Source organism: Populus nigra, chromosome 9 (assembly GCF_951802175.1).
Source record: "Populus nigra chromosome 9, ddPopNigr1.1, whole genome shotgun sequence".
NCBI lineage: Eukaryota > Viridiplantae > Streptophyta > Magnoliopsida > Malpighiales > Salicaceae > Populus > Populus nigra.
In genome coordinates this window covers 8886922-8913764 of record NC_084860.1, presented here as the reverse complement: position 1 = coordinate 8913764, position 26843 = coordinate 8886922, and the positions used below count along the sequence as shown (strand labels likewise).

General features: G+C 33.8%; 1 protein-coding gene across 2 annotated transcripts; it reads right to left on the bottom strand.

Annotated features, from left to right (window-relative positions):
- Window positions 1-4021: 4021 nt before the first annotated feature.
- LOC133703833 (fimbrin-5-like) lies at window positions 4022-15035 on the bottom strand. Of its 2 annotated transcripts, none has more exons than XM_062128530.1 (15): window positions 14843-15035; window positions 14076-14397; window positions 13779-13949; window positions 13351-13589; window positions 13080-13251; window positions 12957-12995; window positions 12581-12649; window positions 12348-12464; window positions 11698-11909; window positions 10566-10721; window positions 10154-10353; window positions 9228-9385; window positions 9045-9141; window positions 8823-8914; window positions 4022-4656 (listed from the first exon to the last, which is right to left on the bottom strand). In XM_062128530.1, exons 2-15 carry the CDS (start codon window positions 14160-14162, stop codon window positions 4390-4392), a joined length of 2076 nt encoding a protein of 691 aa, XP_061984514.1. In that variant the 5' UTR covers window positions 14163-14397; window positions 14843-15035; the 3' UTR covers window positions 4022-4389. The 2 variants fall into 2 exon arrangements, with proteins under 2 accessions (XP_061984514.1, XP_061984515.1); XM_062128531.1 differs by lacking the exon at window positions 4022-4656 and adding an exon at window positions 7480-8276 and having other exon boundaries at window positions 14843-15034.
- Between the last annotated feature and the right edge of the window lie 11808 nt (window positions 15036-26843).

The window sequence follows — 26843 nt, the reverse complement described above, 5'->3', positions numbered from 1 at the left end:
AAATTCCAAAAAAATCTTTCTGAACTTTTTTATGATTTTCTCTTGTATTTTTCCATCTATTTTGCGTAATATTGGTTTGTATTTTTATACCATAAAGATACAAATTTAGTATTAAAATACCCGGTTTTTGTCAAAACATTGCAAAAAAAATTATAAAACAAAAAATATATATTTTGTTTTCATGCATAGGACCAAGTTTTTCAAAGATTAAAAAAAAAATCACATCGTATTTTCATACAATATATATATACATATATATATATATATATATGTGTGTGTGTGTGTGTGTGTGTGTGTGTGTGTGTGTTTAACATGCATTTTGGCTTTAATAACTAGTTTATTAAAGTCACGAGAACTAGGCTAATATTTCAAAAATTCCAAAAAGATTATTTTATTTTCTTTTAATATCCAGAATTACAAATTTATACGTAAAATATATTCTCGATATTAAAAAGGTTTTTCCTTTACAGACATTAGAATGGTTAAGTTTTTTTTATCCTATAAGATAAGGACCTCCTTATTGAGGATGATTTTTCTTAAACCATACATGAACCAACAATTAGAAATATAATAACACCTTAGATTTTTATCAGACAATCAAACAATACAGTTTACCTTAGGTAAGACATATTTAAGGTGCTAATACTTTTCCTTTACACAACCAGTCCTCGTACCTGATTTCTGTTAGGGTTTCTAATGATCAAAATACTAGGTGACAACTCTCATTCCCTCTTTCCACTGATATCTCTCATATTTGCCAAATAGATACCTAAATGAAGTGAAATATTTGTCGCGACGCCACACACGTACGACATATTTTATTGTTATTTATGTTGATTTTAATGTCTTTTCAAGTTTTTTTTTATTTTTTCACTGATCATTCTATTTCATTTAATTTTTGTATCCAATTTTATCCTTATTTTTTATATTTCTATTTTCTTATCTTTTTCTTGATTTATTTTTTTTCCAAATTTATCCCATAACATTTTATTTCATTTAATTTCTTATCCAATCTTGGTCCTCATTCTTTTAATTGATTTTTTTTATCATTTTTCTTAATTTATTTTGTTTTTTAATTTAGTCCCTAATTATTTTCTTTTATTTAGTTTTTATACCATATTTGATCCCCATTATTTTGGTTGCTATTTCTTTTGTTTTTTAATTTCTTATTATTGAAAATTTTACTTTATGTTTTTCTCATGTTTGCCTTTCTCCAAAGGTAATCTCGGTCTCATGACTAAAATCACTAGTTTCGAATATTAGTTTGATTAAAGTTCGGTTTTTAGGTTCTTTATTAAGACCTGATTTTTCCCTCAATTTTATCATTTAACATTGGATTATTGAGCCTTGAGCTTCGTTATTTATTCCACTTTTTTTAAGTGGGATTATCTTGATCTCATATCTCGGGTAGCAGGTTAGTCAAGTTAACCCGGGTGGTTACCTCAGGTTTTCTTTCTTGATTTTTTTTATGAAATTGATTGTTTTTCTTTCAATTTTATCATTTGACATTAAATTATTAGCCCTTGAGCTTTGTGAATTTTCTGCTTTTCTTTATGTGGGGTTATCTTGGGTGCATGTTAGTTAAGTTAACTCAGGCTGACTCAAGTTTTTTTTAGTGTTTTTTATGTAACTTCGATCTTTTATTATAGGCTCTTTTTTATAAAAAAAAAATATTTTTTTATCCCAATCTCATATCATGGGTGGTGGTGGGTTAGTTAAATTAAACTAGGTTGACTCATTTTTTTCTTTGATATTTTTTTTAAATTGATTTTGTTTTTTAATTTCATCATTTGACATGAGGTTATTGGACTTTGAGTTTTATGATTTTTTTCACTTTCTTTTATATAGGGTTATCTTGATTTCATATGTGATGTCACGTGTTAGTTAAGTTAACCCGGGTTAATTTAAATTATCATCGCTTGAACAATTTTTTTTAAAGTTAAGAAATATTTGACCCAACTCATGTCGTAGAATGAACCGTGTATATTCTATATAAAAATGAAATGTCATGGAAAAAAGAGTTATTCTCTATGCATTCCAAATACCTTTGTTGGATATTGCTATTTAAAAAAAAAAAAACAAAATATCTCATAGATGTTACTTCTAAGCTTATTTTGGTCTTGTTTATCTTAACATGGTATTCTTTCTTCGTGGGGAAGGAAAGCCACCTCTTTGATAGGAGAATCGGGATAAAGAAGAACGTGATGATTTAGCCACTCCATTTAGACTGAAGTTGAACATTAAAAAAAAATAGACACAAGGTTGTTAGATTAGTGAAACCCAATTAAATGATTCAAAATCTGCTATATGATTATGCATTAAAAAAAAACTAAGCAGTGTGGTAATTTTACTTTTGATATGACACTATTCACTCTCTTCCAAATTATTATGAATTGGAATAGTTATTTTTTAAAAAATTTTTAATTTGGTCCTCAAATCTCTTTTTTTACACAATTAAAATTGAGCCCAAATTGATACCCAATTGCTTTTGTTTTTTGAATAAAATATTAAATTGAAAGATATAGGACTAAAGTGAAAAAAAAAATAAATGGAAACTTCAAAATGCATTTAAAAAGTTCATTTTTAGTCTCCTATCTTTTTTTAGTGAATTGGTGTCAGTCCCTGTAGTTGTTAGAAATTTAATTTTAATACCAAACTTTATTTTTCTCATTTTCAATTTCTTTTCATGAGAGGAGAGAGAGGCTTGTTAGATTCCAACATAGAGAGAAAAAATCATCATTTATAGAAAATTCAACCACCAAAATAGTTGATACTAGTGTCGTTGATCTCCATTTAACAAATGAGAGTTTTACCTAGATGATTTTTCTCCTTCTCTTAACTTGATGGGGCAGATATAACCACGAGAATATTTTTGAGTTTTGATTGATTTGTTTTTTTTTTAGCTGTTTTTGAGATCATGGATAGGTTTATCAAGCTATTTTGAGTTTTTTAGCGAAAAACCTGAGACCTTGTTTTTCAGCAACCTATTGTCGGATTCTATAGAAAATAGATGACTTGTCATTTGTGTATTTCTTTTTTTTAAAAAGGAATGAACGACAAATCCGCTCCTTTAAAAAATAAAAATTTATATTGCTAGGCACACGAGCTGGGCTGGAAGTCCTTGCGCATGAGTTGTTTTTGTGAAGGCCCAAGCACATGCGCCTAGGCTCCTTTTTGTATTTTTCTGTTATTTTATATTTGGATAAAAAAACTAATAAAAAAATTATTGAACGTAGTTAAGTCCATGAACCGGTTAATCTGTAGCATCTGACCAATTATTTTTTTTTTCTTTAATACATTTCCCCTCAATTGTTTTCTAAAAAAAAAAATACAATTTCACACTTTGTTATTGATGATATATTTTTTTTACTTAATTCAAAACTAAAAAAAAATACAATTTCATTATTTATTATTAATAATCTACTTTAGCTATCTTGGTCTATATCATGATTTTTAAATAAAAAAAATATTTCATACAAAGAAATTCTCATGCGTTTTTTTATTATATAATTAAATAAAAAATAATCTATGAGATAAAAAATTTATTGGTTGGTTGACTCAAAAATTTATTATGATTAACTTTCATCACATATTTGCTTGGTTAACTCAGAGTTCATTGATGTTTTTTTTTAATTAATTGATTGTTAATTTTTACCAATTTTGTTTTACAACTTTGAGTTAATCAAGGATTGAACTTCTCAATTTTGTTTTTTAAGATTATCCACTTAAATTTTGAAATTAGCTCAAGTTAATCCAGGTAAATCCAAAATATTTACCAATATTAAATAAAAATATTATTCAATTAATCAATGTCTAAATTTATTCTTTTTGCGGCGTAGCTCTGGACAATAGGCACTATATTACTATATTTTGTAGGAAAATCTTCCTGGCAATACATAAAAGCTGCTATATGCGTACCATCTCTTCGAAAGACCAAGCCCTACAAATGGTGCACATTAACACGTGAAAGTTGAATACTAAAATGGTAGTGGATTAACTTTGGAAACTCAAATCCTAAGAGTGTCAGGTCCAATATTAACAAGAAAGAAATGACCTTTCTTCTTCATATATATATGGTGATTTTAATTAAATCCTATACTTGGTATGGAGTCTCAGGCCTTCCATCTCAAGAACCAAAAAAATAAAATTTTACGAGAATGAGTCAAAAGAATACATCTAAGAATTACAGCCTACTTACGAATAATAATAATAATAAAAAAAGAACATGCACAGATGTTGACTAGCTGCACAGTATATCGCAATTTACAAAATTTCTGCTCTTTTCCCTATTGTCTGCGCATTTGCTTCACTGTAAAGGAGATATGTTGACTAGCTGCACTTGTATATTCAGTTTCACCAAAGCTGATCTTGCAGGCTACAATTCATGTTTCACTCTACTGTAGGAGATTTCTCGTTCTCAAGCTGCGAGGAGACAGCAGTGTCAGAGTCATCATCATCAATATTCAAGTATGAGACTTCACCACCCAAGGAAGATATTTCATCTTCGCCACTGACAGATTGAGCTGGGGATGCATCAGGAGTAGCTGTACAAATCCCATTAGAAGGGGATGGAGATGATGCCACATCGTCCACTGCTTTTTGCAGGCTCCAGTACATTATGCTGGCAGCTAGGGTCAGAATCATCTTCTGGTTCACCTGCCACCAGGTCACAGTAGCAATGATCAAATTGAAAGACCTCGTTTCTTCATGTAAATAAATGAATTGGGTTCACAAATATGGCATAATATCAAAAACTAGTATGAATAACAGGAGAGCCAGTGGCATTTTCCTCATCACTGCTGGAGTGAATCATGATTCTGCAAGTTCAAGAAAGCAACGTAGGTAATTCTGTTCTTCCTCATGAAATAACAATGTATGCCTCTGTTATGAGCAACCACATGGACAAGAAGTTTGCCGAAGGGCAAGTATATCAGAGGCGTGGCTGAAAAGTAGAAGCTTGAAGATGAGAGTTTGGCTAGCAATGCAATATGCTCCAGCTTGCAGATTTCATTTCAGTTTCTATTGTTATTTCCTATTTTTATGATTGTTAGTTTAGATAGTGCAGCAGTGATACCTACTTTGTATGAGTTGGTTATTGAAAACTTTCTTTAAATTGTAAGCTGGAATGATGAGAAGAATAGTGAAAAATTTCAAATTTTTATTTGCATTGAGATCGTTGAGTTCTCTCTTAAACGAGCTCTTCATATATTTTCAAATTAGATTATAAAAAAAAATCTAGCAAACATCATTCTTTACAAGTAGATTTCGCAGTCAATCACCCTGTAACTCGATTACAATTTTGGGACCGTGACAAATTGATTTCAGAGTGGGTGATTTCTTTAACCTACCGACACAATTTGAGACCTTCATGAAGATGTATGATTTTTACATTTTAACTTGGAGTTGATGCTGCATTGGGAGTCAATTGGCTTCAGACGCTGGGTCCCCATCCTATTGGATTTCAAAGAAAAAATTATGATGTTTAAACAGAATGGAAGAGTTATGGAATTGAAGGGAACTGAGAGCCCACATCCCACTCCAATTGCACAACTTCAAGCTGTAGAAATGGAGTCCCAATCAGATCTCAACAAACTTCTAGCTGAATTTGATTCTCTATTTCAAGAACCAGAGGGCCTTCCTCCTGCCAGATCTCATGACCATCACATCAATTTGGAGCTAGGAAGGAACACATCCCGTAGTGGTGCGACCATACCGATACCCCCATGCACAAAAAGACAAAATTGAAAGGTAGTGTAAAGATATGTTGGAGCGTGACATCATCAAACCTAGTCAATCTCCCTATTTATCACCGGTCCTTGTCACTAAAGCCGATCACATATGGCGATTCTGTGTGGAATACAGAGCCCTAAATTCCAAGACCATCAAGGACAAACGATGATTGATGAACTTTTAGAGGAATTATACGGCGCAAAATATTTCACAAAGCTTGATTTGCGCTCAGGATACCATCAAATCAGAATGTACTTTATAGATGTGGAGAAGACAACATTTCACACCCACCACAACCACTTCAAGTTCTTGGTTATGCCTTTCGGTCTCATCAACGCACCTAGCACTTTCCAAGCTTTGATGAATGAGGTATTTCGGTCATACCTACAGAAATCCATTCTTGTTATTTTATGATATTCTTGTCTATAGTCACTCCTAGGCAGATCATCTAACACACTTGCGGCTTGTCTTTGATATCTTTACTACTCATCAATTATTTCTCAAGAGATCTAAGTGCTTCATTGCTCAACACCAAGTCTTATACCTCGGCCATATTATATCAGGAGAAGGGGTTGCAGTAGACAAAAGCAAAATTGCAGCCATGATTGATTGGCCAAAGCCGAGTACTGTGAAAGGCTTACGAGGTTTCTTGGGCCTCACCAGCTATTATTAGAAGTTTGTCAAAATTATGGCACAATTGCAGGTCCTCTTACAGCTATGTTACGCAAGGATTCATTCAAATGGACAGAGGATGCAGCTCAAAGATTTGAGCAATTAAAAATTGCTATGCCATGCACCCCTATTTTGGCACTACCCAACTTCACCATACTGTTCATTTTGGAATGTGATGCCTCAGATACAAGAATGAGCAGTGTTACAACAAGAAAGTCAGCCAATTGCATATTTCAGCAGACCTCTTTCATTCCGTTACAAAAGTCTTTTGGCTTATGAGAAGGAGCTCATTGGCTTAGCCAAAGCAGTCAGACATTGGCCATGTAAACTCATGGGTTTTAATTTTGCAGTGGAATATTGCGTGGGCAAACAAAATAAAGTGGTAGATGCTTTATCCCGCCGCTTGGAGGACCAACCCAGTCTTGCTTCACTCTACATGCCCCAACTGAGATTCAAAATTCAGACCAATTGATTGAGGCAAAATATACAGCAAGGCAAAGCTATTGGGCCTTGAGAGTACAAGGATGGCTGGCTTTTCTTTAAGTGACAAGTTTATTTGCTACACAATTCTCCTCTTGTTCCATCCATTATCTCGGCTGTCCACAATAGTGGCCATGAGGGATATCATAAAACACTTCATCGTGTCGCCCAGGATTTCTATTGGCAAGGAATGAAGATTTCTATCCAAGCTTTTGTGCGGCAATGTCTTGTCTGTCAAAAACACAAGAATGAACACTTGCATCCTACAGGGCTTCTCCAACCTTTGCCAGTTCCACTTCAGATTTAGTCAGATATCTCTATAGATTTCATTAAGGGCCTACCTACCTCTCAAGGGAAGTCTGTTTTGGTGGTTGTGGTAAACCGTTTGTCAAAGTATGAACATCTCCTTCCCCTTGCCCATCCATATATTGTTGTGAGTGTAGCCCACTTGTTCTTTGATAATATTTTCAAACTTCATGGCTTGCGTGAGACTATTGTGAGTAATTGTGATATAACGTTCACGAGTTTGTTTTGGACTGAATTGTTTCGGTTGAGTGGAACTAAATTGGCTTTCAGCTCTGCTTATCAACCACAAAGTGACGGACAAATAGAGATTGTCAATTGCACTATCGAGATGTATCTGCGTTGCTTTACAAGTGACCATCCTCGCCACTGGTTTCAATGGCTGCCTTGGGTGGAGTACTGTTACAACACTAGCTACCACTCTTCTCTTAAAGCTACTCCCTTCGAAGTGGTGTATGGCCGCTCTCCTCCCACTATGTTGTCTTCTTGTCCTGGCTTAGCTAAACTTGACACCGTGGATCAAGAATTAAAAACCAGAGACTTGGTGCTCCAAGACCTTCACAACCGATTACTTTAGGCTCAAAATTCCATGAAGGCAAGGTATGATGCTAAACATTGTCTTGTTCAGTAACAACTAGGTGATTGGGTTCTATTTAAACTTCAGCCTCACTGCCAACTTAGCCTCTCTTCCAAAAGGTACACTAAACTCTCCCCTCATTATTATGGCCCCTTCCCTATTTTAGCCAAAGTGGGTTCTATGGCTTACAAATTAGACCTTCCCTCCTCCAAACTACACCCTGTTTTTCATGTGTCCTGCCTTAAACCTTTCCATGTCACTTCAATTCCCATGGAACCCTCTTTGCCTGTTCTTACACAAGGCGGAATTGACCCTCTACCGAAAGCAATTCTTGATTCTCGTTCAGTTAACAATGAGCACCAGGTTTTAGTACATTGGGACGAGTTGTCTCCTACAGTCTCTTCTTGGGAGGATGTTCACTCTCTTTGCAACCGCTTTCTTTCTTTTGCACTTGAGGACAGGTGCCGTATTAATGGGGGCAATGATGTTATGAGCAACCATGTGTACAAGAAGTCTGCCAAAGGGCAAGTATATCAGAGACGTGGCTGAAAAGTAGGAGCTTGAAGATGGGAGTTTGGCCAGCAATGCATTATGCTCCAGCTTGTAGATTTTACGCATATTTCATTTCAATTTCTATTGTTATTTCCTATTTTTATGATTGTTAGTTTAGATAGTGAAATAGTGGTACCTCCTTTGTAGGAGTTGGTTATTGAACATTTTTTTTTATATTGTAAACTAGAATGTTGAGAAAGACAGTGAAAATTTGCAGACTTTTATTTGCATTGAGGCCATTGGGTTTTCTCTTAAACGAGCCCTTCCCTTATTTTCAAAATAGGTCATAAGGATGAAGGTCTAGCAAACATCATTCTTTACAAGTAGATCTCACAACCAATCGTCCTGTAACTCAATCGTAATTTTGGGATCGTAACAGACTCACAAATCTCAATAGGCTTGCCAAAGTCGCAAAGAGAGTGTGGGAAGCTTCCATCTAAAAGTTCTCTTACATATATCTAATAACAAATTTAAAAAGAAAGAAAAAAATTCATTGTAGCATGCATACCTCCATGATGTCTTCTGGCAACAGGAAAATTGAACAGCCTAGTTTCCGTGTCACACTGATAATGTATGTAGCATTCAATCTCTTCTCCTCATCTACATTTACAACAGAGGAAGGGAAGAAAAAGGGTGAGCACAAGAAAGTCTTGCTGAAATAACCCACAATAACAACTCATTTCTCATCTTCCCAAAAAGTAGTGGAACTTGCTAGGTGAACACATCATACCACTTTCACCCTTGGTGACGAGGTTCCAATTAACCACCCTTGGCTCGACAGCACAGAGAAGCTCAAGGAAGAATATTCCAGATGATAGGCTCTTATCCTGTAAAACTTCATAATGAATAACAGCACAAAGAAATAGTGGTGTGGGTGGGTGAAATGTCCAAAAAAACAAAATCAGACTTTAACCTTAAAGTTCTCAATTTTGGAAGTTCTTCCTGTTTGTTTAATTTTATTGTTTGCCCATTTTAGAATATCTGCATCAGTTATCTCCTTCCCTTGGGAGTGGGATCTCAAGTTCTTGAGGAGTTGAAGCATGCTATATCTCATTAACTGCCATAAGAAAGCTGAAACAAATCTAATCAGATTTAAAAATGTTCACAGCACTGCACAAAGCCATTTAAGGATAGGGGATGGAGAGAAAAGGGGATTCTGACAGAAAAGGGAACCTGGTGAACAAATTTGTGTCTAATAATGCCATAAAGATCAAAAGTGACTTACTATCAGGTCTATTTCACATGCATTATCCACCAAAGGGAGAGAAAAATAAAAATAAAGCAGGCCCAATTGAGATGCATTATCTGCCAGAAGTAGACTGAAAAAAGAAAGTTCTGAATCCTAGGCAGTATAAAAGGACATGAACTATGCAACTACAATATCCAGGTCAATGTTGCTTTTAATTTCAATTTTGCATTTCTAAAAAAAACAGCAAACTAGAAACATTTAAGACCAAGTTATGGTGGAAGGATGTCTTCAAAGACTCGTGTGCATTATAATCTGAATGTGGCAGAGCATATTGTAGAATATAAGTGCCTCCTTCAATATGATTTTTAAAAGTGATAAAAAGAAAGAAGCAAGATCTTGCAACACAATCGACTAATTTACAAATCCCTTACCATCATTTTCAATTATTTGAAGATGATTTTGAAAATCACCAATGTTCATACAGTTCAAAGTATATCACCTCATCAAGCATTGCTTCCAGCATGTCATTTTCTAAAAGTAAAAGAAAATCCAGAAAGATCGAAAAACAAAAAGAAGCACATCACACAAGGGAAAATTTATAGATATTGTAACACCCAATGATTCAACAAGAACTAGATCATGGAAATTACCAAGTAAGAGCTTCTTATTTCCCTGTACAATATCATTTCCAGCTACATTGACAAGGGAAAATTTCAGATGTCTACCAATCCGTACCACTTGATTGCAATTCTCTACCTTTCTGAATGGCATCTTGATTGGAGGCTTAGATGCATGCTTCCAGTTAACTGACCCTGGAGAAACCTTGTCAAGCACTTCCAATAGTATCCATCTGCAAACACAATTATTTCAAAATCAAGTTCTTGAATTGACAGCTTTGATGCCAGCATTAAACAATAATGGTATTGAACCAAAAAGAAAAATGTAAGATTTCAACTCCCACCAGTTGGCAATTTTCCTGAGCTCTATTAATACTATATTCAACTAGTAATTGGACCAAGAACTTGCTGCATTATAGTGGTTGCTCAGAAAAAATGAACTCACCCATTTCTAACATCCTCAAATACATTGTTAACATATGTAACAATTCCAAGACTGTTAATCCATAGTCGAAAACATCTTTCTTCTCTAGAAGTTTGTACATCATCAGTCATCATCTCAGCAAAGGAAATCTTTTTGCTGTCTGTAGTCAGGCCATTCCTGAAAATGTTCCTCTCAATTACAAGATTAAAGACTGCTAGAAAAAGCCAGAGTTCTGATGTTAAAGAATCTAAATTGCCAGTAAAACCATGTGCTAAAGGAAGTGATTCACTAAAGAAAAGAGATATCAGCAGAGGAGCTGATTATCAAAATCTGGAGAAGGAACGCAAGGCAAATCCAAGTTGATAACATAAGACTAATACAAGAAATTCATAATCAGTTGTCACTAAAACACTTCCATTAAATATCTTATAACAGAAACAGACTAGCTGATTGTTTTAAACAATGTGTAAACAGTACGAAAGTTACGCCAAACCAAGAGTTTGTATTTTATAATTCCCTGTTCAGCACTGGATAATGCTCGCATTTCCATAATCCTTTTTGAAACAAAAACTTCCTTCCAAACACATGTTCGCTGTAATTGGCCATAGAGCCATTCTATTTAAAGCGTTTTTGTTTAATCCAATCATTACAACTCCATGCCAAATTATTTCATATTGAATTTATTGATACTTCTATATGGTGAACATACTAAAAAAAGTGAAGAAAGGAGCTATTGAACTTTACTTCTGGAAGGCAGAACCCATTTCGTATCAATATCATATGACCTATGCAGCATAACTCACACACAACCCATCTTAATTTTCAAGGGAATCTTACAATGTTTAACTACCAAATAAAATGGAAGAGAGGTGCGTTCTCAAAAGGGTAAATTACAGAACCCTTGAGGTATTGCAAAGTTACAGGTGCTCTGAAAAGTATCCAAGTTTGACAAGAGCCTCCTCTGATTATCAATGGTTAACTAAAACTTGACTGAAACCCCCTTGCACAAGTTCAGTTGCTGCAGGGGAGAGGTCAGCTTTTAGGCCAGTTAACTAGTTTGTGTAAATCCAAACCTTGGGATGTTTTTTCAAACTACCCTTTACAAAATTTGCATCACAATAAAATAAATGTTACCATGATATTTGTTTCCCACCTTTGATGAAATATTTGTGCCACAAATGCAAGATTCAGATTTGGAGATCCTTCAACAATGTCTTCTGGTTTTAAATATCGTTTGCAATCCATCCGCTCTGCATGATCAAGAACCAGCTTAGCCCTTTCTTTAGGATCCTTGGTATCCAACGTAGATGGACTGCAGTACTCTGGTGCAAGAACATTAAGCAGGTATGCATAAGCCTTTCCATCCTACACATGACAGAAAACATTATTACAAGTATATAACGTATAATCAGACAATGAAAAAGGTAAATTAAATCAATCCTGGATATAAAGAGCATGGGTAGGGAAGAATAATAGTTAGGAGCTAAGTACATCTGCAATAGCACACAATAAAAGATTTAACATGTTCTGAATAAGAAGATACTGAATCAAATCATTTTTTAACCATCCATACCTTTTCTAGATAAAAACAAAACAAAACCTATGATTTTTTAGTTTCCCATATGTTCATTAATTGCAAACTTGTCATTAAGATTTTGAGCATAATCTAATTGAGCTATAAACTCAAACCCCAAGAACAAATGATGAGAAATGCGCATGTCAGCTTAATCAATGAATAAATACACAGCTCCTTGCAACTTGCTTGGTCAAATGAAACTACATAAACAACTGAAATGACTATACCTTCAAATCAGAAGAAAAATTCAAAACAGGTTTCTCGTAGCCTGCTTTTTTCAGATGGAAATTCATCCATTTCAATAAGACCTTTTCAGGGGCCAATCCCATAAGCTCCTCAACATCCTGAAAGATACAATTTATCATACTGAAGCAATTATCCATGATCTTCAAAGCTTATAAATTTACAAAAAAAGATTTTGACCAAAATTTTGAAATAAATTAAATCAACATTTCATTACATTGTTGTCATCCACCAATTCCACAAGCTGAGGTGTCTTCTTAAGGCTAAGGTCTGCCAACAGTTGGATCTGATGTTACAGCACTCAGCATCAGATGAGAAGATTATTAGAAAAGATAATGAAAAATACAGAGACAACAACAACCAAGCCTCAATCCCAAACTAGTTGTGATTGACTATATGGATCCTTTTGTACCATTCCACATGCAGTCATATACCCAAATCACATCACTATCAAGAGATTCTAAATTTTCAATTACAACAGAATGCTCAATGTATTATGGTTATTGTAGTAAACAAGCCCTCTTCTTGGTCTTTCACATCCATAAAGTACATATTCTCTGCAAAATTAATATACCAAAAATTCTAAGGCTCACCTTTATAATCTGAGAAATCAACCCAAGCAACAGATGAGGCTGCAAAATGAACAAACAAAATAAACTCCTTCAGACCACAACACATAAAATACCATGTGATAATCAAAACTAGCTAAAACTTACTCTTCCTTCCACCAAGTCCTGTGTGCCAATGTTGACCACCGTGCATCCAATAGCTTTTGCAGAATTGAGGCAAAGGGTATGGTTCTCATTTCTTTCCCATGGATTAAGAAATCGTTTCGTGTTGATGGCACGTTCATCTATTGTCCCTGGCACTGCAACATTGATGAGCTTACTGCATCACAAGCCACAAGATAAAATCAACACCACCACCAAATACTGGCTTTCATGGACATACAGAGCAGAGCAACTCAAGCAAACCAGGTTTAAATACCATAATAGCACTCCATCTTTTGCCAGATTGAATAAATCATTTGTAGCTGGATCTATTGGAAGAAACTGCTTCAGAAATGGGTCATCCCCGAGATAGCTATTTATGTGAGCAACATAAGATGCTTTCTCAGATTCACTAATTGTGTGAAGAAGAGTCGTAGTTGTGGCCTTGAGGAAAGATGAACTCTGCTTAGAAGCCCCTGATTTTGCAGGAGCTCGACCTTGTAAATTCAAGTATGCCTGCCAATTCCATGTAGTAGAATGAACATGTTGCCTCCTAATTTATTCCAACTTTTAGGCAGAATATGGGAATTCAAACTCCAATAGTACTAGCTTGAACAACTCTAATATGAATTTTACTTGATGAAGAAAGGAAGAGAATGAGGATAGGACCAATAAAACCCAAAATTAGACACACAAAGAACTGACCTTGAGGAAGTCCTCAAATTCAATCTCATTGCTTAAGTCAGCATGCAACTCGTCCAATATCCCAGTTATCTCCTCCACATTAAACATTGAATTAAAAGTTTCTAATTTGATCATCACAGGCGGCAAATCTCCAACAGTAACTTTGCCATTCTGATTCTTTATTGCTATAAACTAGAGCGCACAAAGGAATTGAAAAATTAAGCTAGAATCATGAAAAGCATGCATAGCATCCTAATATGAAAGTAAAATTAAACAGAAACACATAGTTCAAACATATAAGCAAAGAAGACAACTTACTTTTGACTTAAGGCTGCGAAGCTCAACCTGCATAAACTGACTTTGCAGCCATTGATCGGAGACATGAACACCCATGTAACTCGACATCTCTAAGAATTGCCAACGCAACAAACACTATCTATTCTCCAACAGATTCGTCAAAAAATGGTAAAAAAAAAAGGGCCTCAAGAGTATTTGGAACCAGAGTCCAAAAAGCAACAACAGAAACAAAGACTCAAATTCTAATCCTAATATATACAAATAGCAACAAGAACCCACTACCAAATAATCCTCGGAGATGATCTTAACTTGCCTGAATCGCAAAGACCCCACTTCTCTATCCCTGGAAAAGGAAAACCCAGAAATACTCGCTTCAAATAAGGCTCAGTACATAGGAGCAAACAACAAAAGAAGGACCAAAATGATCCTCCATTCATTAATAACACCAAAAATTGAATCAGAACCCTCTTGATTAAATAACATGCAAAACAAATGACAAGACATTAAGAAACACAAATGCCATATCCAATTAAAATTAAATGTTGAAAAAAAAACTAAATATAGAATCACAAAATCACAAGAAAATAAAGATAAAGCTAATAAACAAGGCAACAAAAACACTAAATATAGATGTACCAATCCACCATCACAAAATAAATATATAAACAAGTGAAAACACAAAACAAAACAAAAATGTAAATGATATACAACTAAACAAAATATTACGAGAAATGAAAAAGAACCCATGAAAGAAAACGTAAAATCAAAGAGAACCCAGAATTGCATACCTGTTGAAAATAACAGATTCACGTTCCAAGAAATCAAAATATTTATATTATATAATATTATAGAGATAGAAATAGAGACAGAAGAGGGGGGAGAAGGAATCGATTTTTCTTCGTGGGAGAGCAAAGTGTATGTGTGAGAGAGAAGAAACGGTTTTTAGTTTTCTACCAAAGGGACAGACAATAGCTAACTGGCCTTGAAACCGAGTTGTTTTGTTTGTTATATTGATAGTGGTTTTCCTACTCTCGACTGTATGGTAAATTCGTGTACTTGCTGTCTTTATTTGCCAAGTGGTGGACACGTATATCTTTTGTTTCTCTTTTTCTCTTTCCTTTTTTTTGGCTTTTTTTTTTCTATTTTTGTTTTGATATGAACTTACCAGGTAATAAATAATTTCTTTTCCCACTTTTATTGATAAGTATAATCCATAAATCTTATTATTTTTAATTAAGTTTATTCTTAATCAATTTTTAGCGCATCCCGCCATATTAGTATAATGTACTCATATTTGAATTCAAAAAAGTAAAAAATGAAAACAAATATTTAATAAAAAAATTAAATTAGTGGCCTCACCAAAAATTTTCTCCTATACTTAGGCTCTGTTTATTTTTATTTTTAAAAGTTTTTTTGAAAATATTTAAATTTTATTTTATTTTTTTACTTTAAATTAATATTTTTTGATATTTTTAGATTATTTTAATGCGTTGACGTTAAAAATAATTTAAAAAAATAAAAATATATATTATTTTAATGTATTTAAAAAAAAATACTTTGAAAAATAACCGTAACTACACTCTCAACTACCCCCTTACTCTTTAATTCAAAAAATCTAGAGATGGTTTTTTCTTAAAGAAGGATCTTTCTTTACTTTTGCTCAAATTGCTTATTGTTATTTTTGCAAAGAATTAAAGTAGATTAAGACATAGTTTGATTTACTTGAAAAACAATGTATTTCAATTTTATATATATCTCAATTTTTTCATTTAATATTATTATGACATGTCCAAGCTAGTTTTAATATATTGAAATTAAATAAAAAATTTCATCCAATAAAAAATGAGCTATATTTTTAAATTTATAAAAAAAATTATTTTCCATGTCAAATTTATAACTTAAATTCTTATCCTATATTTAAGAATGAATCACACCCTTTAACAATAAAGCTCATTCTTAAGATTGTTTTAGATGTCATAATAAATTACAAGAATATTTTCGTCCAGCCAATAAAAAATGGAAACATGTATTTTAATCGTCAAGCTAACTCTAAGATTTTTACAGTGATATTACTAATATTGAAAACAATAAAAAAAAAAAAAAAAAGAGAAAAAACATGGATACTTTTACAATTTTTACATACTAGGATGTATGTCAGTTCTGGTAATAATCATCCATTGGAATAATTTTTTTTATTTGATTTAATTTTCAAAAAAACAGTTCAATGTCTCTCATTCGTTTCTTCTTCTACCATTTTTTTTTTGTTTTAAAAAGTTGTTATTAAAATTTTGAAAAGACATCTAGTAGTTTCTCTCCTCTCATACCAGAATTTTTTATTTTTTCTTCCAACCCATGACAGGACAAGCAGACATTATGCTATAAATGATATCATTAATTATTTAACTCTGTTTGTTTACGTCAGTGTTTTTTTTTTAACATAATTTTTTATTTAAATTTTTTAAAAAATCTTTATATGATTTGTTAACATTAAAATAAAATTTTAAAAATAAAAAATATTATTTTAATATATTTTTAAATAAAGACACATTAAAGCTATAATACCAAACACCAAGTTCGAAAGATAAGATTACATAAACAAGGAGTTTTGTAATAAAAAACAAAGTAAAGATGTACAATATGTAGTAGTTTTAATTTTCAATTGATAATTGATATTTTTAAAATATTTTTGTACCCATTTATAAGAACCTTGAAGCTTTGGACAATAAAATTTGTGTTAATTCTTGAAATATAAAAATTAAAAAAAAACCCAAAAATAAAAAAGAACTAGAACAACAATACCAAAAAAGCAATTGATGCGGTAAATAACACAAAATAGGTGGAAGATTTGCTACTCAATCACAGGGTGAAAGAAGTAATTTGGTTATATTGGCAAGTAGTATTGTATTAAAATTAAATTAAATTAAATAAAAAAACTAAGCGGCATTTGGAAAACACTGACATGTGAGTGAATCTACTGTAGATTCAAGCAGTGCTTTTCGTTGGTCTTCCTTCATTCTTGTCGTTCATAGCATTAATTGTTGTTGTTGTGGCTTGCTTCTCGACGTTGTTGCTTGGCGACAGGCCTTAATCAGTTATGTTTGGTGTAGTCTCTAGGGTGCCTGGGTGTCCAAAGCCTATGTCTGCGAGTAGATTTGGTTGTGTGGTGGGGTGCTTTTTGGTGGGGTTGGGTTGGGATTAGCCAGCTTGTTTGAGAAAATTTGCAAATTAGGAGGATCTAATGGGTCTCATCCTTATTTGGTTAGTGGGTGGGCCATCATTGTACATTTAAATGCACAACCCATTTGTGGTGTGGTTGGGAAGGTTATGCTTGCTAGGTGATCAGGCTTTGGTTTCATGGGATTAGACATGTGGTTTGTTATGGGATGAGTTGGTTTAGCTCTCTGTTTCCTCTTCTCTCTTGCCCAAATTTTGGTTTCGTTGGGATGTTGCCAGGTGAGGGTTATTTTCATTTTTGGTTTAGTTGGCTTTGCAATTCCTAGTTCATTGGTTTTTCCCGTCACTTATTTGCATGTAGTGATTGTTGGAAACTAGTTGTTTTTGTTAGAATAAATCTCCTGTCTTGCAGGGGCCAGCAAGTTAGTTTGTTAGTGCAAGTCAGTATAGTTTGTTAGTGCTGACTATGACTAAGTCATTGTTTTGTAATTTTTCTGTTGTTCTGTTACCACAATCTTCGACTAAGAAGATGTGGTTTTTTTTCCCTGATTCCAAGTTGTAATGACTATTTAAGCCAAAGAAACACTACTGAATAAAGTGTATTTCACAGTTAAATGGTGCAAGATCTTTGATATTATAACAATTGGTATCAGAGCCTCTTAACAAGGCTTGACTGTGAATACAAGAGTGAAAAGAAAGATTTGAGTGTTTCTTTAAAATGACAGAAGGAAGCAGCAACAGCTATGTGCCTAAGTTTATGGGACACTATGATCATTGGGCTGAACTGATGGAAAATCTGCTTCGTTCCAAAGAGTATTGGAATGTTATAGATCGTGGCATCATGGTGGATGTCACAAGAGAAGCAAGGTTTTTCTCCTCAGTCGTTTCAGAAAGTCGTCCACTCACATATGTTCAAAGGAAGGAGTATGAAGAAAACAAGCTAAAGGATTTAAAGGCAAAGAATATTTTATATCAAGCAATTGAACGAGACATGCTTGAAACCATTCTTGACAAAAGCTCTTCAAAGGCAATCTGGGACTCCATGAAACAAAAATTCCAAGGCTCCACAAGGGTTAAGAGAGCATAGTTACAATCATTACGCTGTGATTTTGAAATTCTTTGTATGAAGGAAGGAGAAACTGTAAATGCCTACTTTGCTAGAGTTTTATCCATAGCCAACAAAATGAAGGCTCATAGTGAAAATCTAAATGAAACAATGATCACAGAAAAGATTCTTCGATCAATGATTTCCAAATTCAACTATGTGGTCTGTTCAATTGAAGAATCTAACAACATGACTACAATGACTATAGATGAACTTCAGAGCAGTCTTCTGGTGCATGAGCAAAGGATGAAAAGTCAAGGAGAAGAAGAGCAAGTTCTTAAAGTTACTCATGAAGACAAAGCAGGCAGAGGAAGGGGACGAGGAGCTTGAAGAGGTGGACGTGGTAGAGGAAGACATAGTTTCAACAGAGCTACTATAGAATGCTATAAATGTCACAAACTAGGACATTGTCAGAATGAGTGTCCTAGTTGGGAAAAGGGTGCACATTATGCCGAGATGGATGAAGAGGAAGAACTTCTACTAATGGCTTACGTTCAGGACAAGAAAACAAGCAAAGAAGAGGTCTGGTTTCTAGACTCAGGATGCTCTAATCACATGTCAGGAAATAAAGATTGGTTTATAGAAATGGATGAGCAGTTCAAACACTCAGTCAAGCTGGGCAATGGAGCAAAAATGATAGTGATGGGTAAAAGAAGTGTTAAACTTGTGACTGCAGGTCTAACTCAAGTAGTAAGAGATGTATTTTTCATTCCTGAGCTTAAGAACAACCTATTAAGCATTGGACAGCTTTAAGAGAAGGGACTTGCTATTGTTATGAAGGATAAGGCTTGTAAAATATATCATCCTACGAGAGGCCTTATTATGCAAACTCTTATGGCAGCAAATAGGATGTTTGTTTTACTAGCCACTATGATTACTCAACCTTCAAACTGTTTAATAGCAAGTATGGATGACTTATCAGACCTGTGGCATCGTCGTTGTGGCCATGTGAACAACAAGAGTCTCAAAACCTTGAAGAGCAAGCAACTTATCAAAGGCCTTCCTCAATTCAAAGCAACAAACACAGCATGCACAGTGTGTCATCGTGGCAAACAACATCGAGCAGTCATTCCCAAGAAGAGTCAGTGGAGAGCTTCAAGAAGACTTCAACTAGTGCATGCAGATTTGTGTGGTCCAATCACTCAAACTTCAAACAGTCTAAAAAGGTACTTATCGTGCTTTATAGATGATTTCAGCAGAAAAGCTTGGATTTATTTTTTAGCCGAGAAGAGTGAAACTTTTGTCATGTTTAAAGTATTTAAAAGCTTTGTGGAAAAAGAATCAGAATGTTATATATGCTGTTTGAGGACAGACAGGGGAGGAGAGTTTACTTCCAAAGAATTCAATGTGTTTTGTGTTAATCATGGCATCAAGAGGCAACTTACTGCTGCCTACACTCCTCAACAAAATGGTGTGGCAGAACGTAAAAATCGAACTATATTAAACATGGTTCGATGTCTGCTTTCAGAGAAGGAAATGCCTAAACTGTTCTGGCCAGAAGCAGTTCGATGGAGACTGCATGTGTTAAATAGGAGTCTAACTGTGGCTGTCAAAGAAAAGACTCTTAAAGAGTGTTGGAGTGGAAACAAACCCAATGTTGAGTACTTTAGAATTTTCGGCTGTATTGCAAATGTGCATATTCCTGACAAAGGGAGGACAAAGTTAGATGAGAATAGTCATAGATGTGTGTTTATAGGTGTTAGTGAAGAATCTAAAGCCTATCGGCTTTATGATCCTAAGACCAAAAAGGTGATTGTTAGTAGGGATGTAGTGTTTGATGAGAATGAGGGCTAGAATTGGAGGAAGAGTGATGATGGTGTGAGTGATATTTTCACTTGGGAAGATACAGATAATGATGGAGAAATTAGTGACTATGATGAGAAATCAGTAGAAGAAGATGATTTGGGTACAGAGGGAGTTGAAAATGATAATGAAATAGAAGGTGGAAATGATGATACTGTATCAGGGGAGAATGTTGAGGTACTGGAAGATGAAGATGGTGACACTTCAGGGGAAAATGGTCTTGTTGCACCAGAAAATGATACACCAGGGGAAAATAATTCTTCTATATCTCAAGGAAGAATTAAACGGACACCTAGATGGATGGATGATTATGTTCATGGAGCTGGTTTTCCTGACGACTCAATGTGTTTTATGGTACATGATGATCCAATATGCTTTGATGAAGTAGTAAAACAGAAGAAATGGGGGAAAGCCATGGATTTGGAAATGGAAGCTATAGTAAAGAATAAGACATGGGAGCTAGTGATTCCACCAGAAAGGATAAAGAGAATTGGTGTAAAATGGATTTTTCAAACCAAGATGAATGAAAAGGGAGAGGTAGATAAATGCAAAGCACGCCTGGTAGTAAAAGGATATGCTCAAAGACATGGGATCGACTATAGTGAAGTTTTTGCACCTGTGGCTCGTTGGGACACCATAAGGCTGATCTTAGCTCTAGCAACACAGAAAGGATGGATTGTTTTCCAGCTAGACGTCAAGAGTGCATTTCTTCATGGGGAATTAGAGGAAGCTGTCTATGTGGAGCAGCCAGAAGGTTATGTTAGCAAAGGAGAAGAGCATAAAGTGTTGAAACTTAAAAAAGCTCTCTACGGCTTGAAACAGGCTCCAAGAGCCTGGTATAGTAGAATTGAAGGGTTCTTCATGAAGGAAGGCTTTGAGAAATGCAGTCATGAACACACAATGTTTCTTAAACATGCAGATGGAGGTAAATGCTTAATTATTAGCCTTTATGTAGACGATTTAATTTATACAGGAAATGATGTGGAGCTATGTGAGAAATTCAAGGAATCAATGAAACTAGAATTTGACATAAGTGATTTGGGAAAAATGAAGTATTTCTTAGGAGTAGAGGTTCAACAGAGCTATGAAGGAATGCATTTATGTCAAATGAAGTATGCTGGGGAAATTTTAGAAAGATTTGGAATGGGATGCTGCAATCCAGTAAAAAATCCTATCATGCCAGGCACGAAATTAATAAAAGATGGTGGAGAAGACAGTGAGAATTCAACCTTGTTCAAGCAAATAATTGGCAGCTTAATATATCTGTCAGTTACCAGACCTGAAATTGCGTTTGTTGTCTGCATGTTAAGCAAATTCATGACTGATCCTAAAACATCACATATGGTAGCAGCAAAAAGGGTTCTCAAGTATGTGAAGGGAACTACCAACTTAGGAGTGTTTTATAAAAGAAGTGCAGAGAATTGTAAAGATGATCTCAAAGTCTACACTGACAGTGACTATGCCGGCGATGTAGAGGATAGAAGAAGCACGTCTGGTTATGTTTTTTTTTCTAAGTGAAGGTGCAGTTGCATGGAGCTCAAGAAAGCAATCAGTGGTGACTCTCTCCACAACAGAAGCAGAGTATGTAGCTGCTGCTGCATGTGCATATCATAGTATTTGGATGAAAAGAGTGCTCAACAGTCTTGGTTTCTCTTCCTGCAAGTGTGTTAAGATTTTTTGCGACAACAGTTCCACTATAAAGTTATCAAAAAATCCAATTCTCAATGGAAGAACAAAACACATAGACATGAAATTTCATTTTTTACGGGATCTGTTAAAGGAAAATGCTGTAGAATTAATTCATTGTGGGACTCGTGAGCAAGTGGCAGACATCCTGACAAAACCTTTGAAGTTGGAATCATTTACAAGGCTACGTGATCTGCTGGGAGTGCAGAGCATCAAAACTATAAACTAACTTGTTAGCAAGTGCAGTTTAGGGGAGGATATATTGGAAACCAGTTGTTTTCGTTAGAATAAAGCTCCTGTCTTTTAGGAGCCAGTAAGTTAGTTTGTTAGTGCAAGTCAGTATAGTTTATTACTACTGACTATGACTAAGTCATTGTTTTGTAATTTTTCTGTTGTTCTGTTACCATAATCTTCAGCTAAGAAGATGTGGTTTGTTTTTCCCTGATTCCAAGTTGTAATGGCTATTTAAGCCAAAGAAACACTACTGAATAAAGTGTATTTTCACAGTTAAATTGTGCAAGATCTTTGATATTATAATAGTGATTGGGATATTTGTGGTTTGGGTTATTGGGTTGGTGTCTTTTCCATATAATTTTCTATGCTACATTTGGAAACGATTGGTGTCTTTTGTTTAGAAAGTATATGGCCTTTTTCTTTGGCTTTCCTCTTATTTGTCATTTGCAGCTTTCCTTTTTGTCATTGATTTTTTTACTACGTTATTGGCTTCCTCTAGGAAATTATTATGGTGAATGGCTTTGTTTGACTATTTGTTGTTTTATTTGTTTCGTGTTGTGTTAATGCTTTGCTCTTTGTTTTTTTTTCTATCAGCTTGGGCTCTATCAAGGATCTTTCTTACCGTCTCTAGAGATGGGCTTTGCTTTGTTGGTTGTTTGGCAACCTTTTTTCGACAGGTTGCCTTGCTTTCTCTTATGTTTGTTATTGAATTTTTGGTCAATGTTTGGTTGCTTTCTTCAAATTCATTTCACACAGTGTAGGGGCGAGCTATTTTCTATGTTTCACATTTGTAGAGGATAGAGCAACCCTAGATAAGTTAATCATGTGTGATTGGTTAGGGTAAGAAATCATGATTCATTTGATGAACAAATCAGGTTTGTCTAGCACAATATGATAATAGATGTGCAAAAAACCCTTTAACCTTAATGATTTTTATTTTTTTTTACTTTCCATCATTATTCTCTTGTTGGTTGGAATTATAGATGATGTCTTTTTATGTAAATAGTATATAGAAACCCATTTCTTTATTTTATTTGAATATATTTAATGCTATAAAATTAGATCTTACTTAATTAACTTATATGATTTAGATGAGTTACTTATGATCATATAAGATTAAAAGCAGTAGTTAAGCCAAATATATATGATATGTTTAAACAGAGATTTATCACCTAACTGATTTATGAGTCATATAAGGATATGATTGATAAGTTATGTTATTTATCTAATTTAATTTATTTTGATTTGTTGAGTTATTTATGATCATATAGATTATATGGGATCATAGTCCATTAGGAAATCTAAGCAAGATTTCCTGAATTAATAATGAGGGCTATTAAATTACAGGAAAATAGTGGGAGATCAAATTATTATTAAAGATCTTATTTAAATTTGGTTATAAATACTTATGCATGAAACCAATACTCGTTATCTTTATATTAATAGGTTGATAAATTACCATGAGTAAAATAAATATATCTCTATATAACATACTTGATGCTAATAAATTAACCAAACCAAACTTTTTGGACTGATACCAAAATATAAGAATTGTTCTCAAACAAGAAAAAAAGAATATGTTCTTGAAAATTCAATTCCTCATGTTCTTAATAAGGACAATGATAATAAAGTTAGGACTAAATATCATTCTCATATTGATGACGATGAATAAGCTACATGTGTGATGTTAGCTAACACGTTACTTGAACTTCAAACATAGCATGAGAATATGGATGCCAATATAATAATTATGTATTTCAAATAGTTGTTTGATGTGGCTAGTAAGACTGGGAAGTATAAGACCTCGAAGAAATTGTTCCGCTGTAAGATGATCGAGACTTTCTCAGCGAACATCTATATGTTAAGAATTATTAGCTATTTTAAGAAATTGGGACAATAGGATTTTGTCATGAATCATGAGTTAAGTGTTGACTTAGTCTTGCATTCAAAGCATAAAAGCCTACATGGGGCATCAAGAATGACAAAGAGAACTTGTCATCATTGTAGCAACGAAGGCCACTAAAGGAGAAACAATAAAGATTATTGATTAATACTTAAAAGTGTATTTTTATCAAGATTTTATATCATCATATTGCACTTAAAGTATCATTAAATTCTATAACTTAAGCATGTTTTATAATAGCAAGTACGATAATATAAGATATCTTTAATTTATGGTAAATGATCATTTCAAATGCAGACATGTTTCACAATTCAAAGGATTGATTGATTTGTTTAACTATTGAAATTGAGAAGACATAGAGAGGGTTAAGCTTAAAGAAGAGATGTTGGTTCAATTCAAACTGGAACACCATTCGGTTATTGGATCATAACTAGAGCTGTAGAACTTGAATTTAGGTCTGGTTTATATGGATGGAAAGCTAAGAAATAGGCTTAAAACTTTCATGAGGAGTCCAAAATTCAAAATGGCTGTTGTCAAGTTCAAATTGTAACAACAAAAGAGAAGTTGGAATCTGTCATGTAGCCCAGACACTGTTTAGTGTTCAGCCCATATCTCATGTTCTAGAAGTCCAAATGAGCTCATTCTTGTTTTGTTGGAAAGCTGAGATAAGTGCCCAGAACTTTCATGAAGACTATTGATTAGTACTTGAAAGTGCATTTTTATCAAGGTTTTATATCATCATTTTGCACTTGAAGTATCAATAACTCCTTAACTAAAGCATGTTTTATAATAACATATCTAATTATATAAGATACCTTTAATTTATGGTAAATGTTCATCTTAAATGCAGGCCTATCACATAAATGAAAGAATTGATTGATTAGTTGAAGTACTGAAATTGAAAGGACAAAGAGATGGCCAAACTTAGAAAAGAGATGCAGGTGCAGTCCAAACTGGAACACTGTTCGGTAATTGGGTCATATCTGGAGCTGTAGATCTTGGATTTAGGTCCATTTTATATGGATGGAAAGATAAGACATAGGCCTACAACTTTCATGTGGAGCCCAAGATTTAACAAGGCTGTTTTCAAGTCCAAATTGTAGCAACAAAGAAGAAGTCTGAATCTGTCCTGCAGTTTAGACACTGTTTAGTGTTCAGCCCATATCTCGAGTTCTAGAAGTCCAAATGATCTCAACATTTTACCCTGGAAAGATGAGACAATTTCCTAGAACTTTCATGATTGAAGTGTGTTCAAATTATAACGTTATCAATGATGTTTTTGGCAGACAAGAAGATAAGAATTGTCACCAAGTCAAGATGTGGCCACCCACTCATCAATTAGTCAACAAATCAATAGTTCCAAATTTTGGCCTATAAAAAGAGGCATTTGCCATGTATTTAGGCATCTTGGTGTTCAGATCAAGATCATGCTCTTGCTCTCTCTTTTGTAATACTTAAGTTTTATATTAATCTCTTGTTTATGCCTTTCATTTCCTTTTCTTTACTTAGTTAACTTCTTTCTCATTTATGTTCTTATCTTGTTTATTTATGTTTCTTTCTTTCATTATGTCTAGCTAAATTAATTATGTCAAGGTGAAAAGGGTACACTAATGGTGTAAGAATACTGATATGTAGATAGTGCAATGTTTGATTCCCTTAAGCTTTTCTCCTTAACCCATGTAACAAGCTTTGGGCCAATAGCTCCCAAGTCAGTTGACTTTAGGGTATTAGGTGTTAAAACACCCCTTCGGGCTTAATTGCTTAGGTTAGGGTGGCTACGAAACCAAACTTATCTACGTTTTTATCATCATCATTTTTTTTTCTCTTTTTTTTTTGTTTTTTGTTTGTTTGTTTGTTTGTTTGTTTTTGTTTTTTTTTGCAAATTATAGACTATCCCTATCCCTTAGTTGTTACCTTTAACAAAAGAACATAAATAATGTAATAATCCAATGTGCAACCCACAATCATATGTTAAAGTGTGTGTGTGAAAATAAAGGTTTAAGAATATTTGTTAAATGAGTATATGAGCAGAACCAAGTGATAACAATGCGAGAGTTTGTAAACCTGAATATTTCAAGAATTATTCTAATAGGCCTTGTTATGAATATTGCAAATAACCATTAGAAAATGTTTACTAAGATGCGTCTCAAGAGTCATTCCCCCTTACTCTGCCATCCTAGTAATAACAGTTTTGCCAAATGGTTTTTAAAACAAAAACAGTTAGTTGGTTAGTTTTTTTTTTTTTAAATACTACTAACTATCTGTTCAAATTATGATATTAGTAATGACGTTTTGTTCAGACAAGAAGATAATGGTTGACGCCAAGTCAAAAGGTGGCCACCCACTTAATAATTAGTCATCAAATCAATAGTTCTGAATTTTAGTCTATAAAAGGAGGCATTTGTCAAACATTTAGACATCTTGGTGTTCAGATCAATATCACTCTCTCTTTGTATTTTGTAATCTTTAATTTTTATTTTATGTTATATTAATCTCTTGTTTATGTTTTTCATTTTCTTTACTATACTTAGTTAACTTATATCATGTTTATGTTCTTATATTGTTATTTATGTTTTTCTTCTTCATGATGTTTAGCTAAGTTAATTTTGTTAAGGTGAAAAGGGTACACTAATGGTGTAAAAATAAGTATAATATAAACTTAAGATGGACTTTAATGTTTGATACTAACATGTTTTGTATTTATTATCTTACCTTAATACCTTACTTGTTAAATGGTTAATCTAGATTTGTATTGTACAACCCTTGCTACAACAAATACTTGACACTTTCATAGCCTACTGTATGGTATAACCAACACTTGTGCTATGAAAGGAACTTGATTTGTTTTTTTTTATATCAAATGTAAGAATATTATAGATCAAAA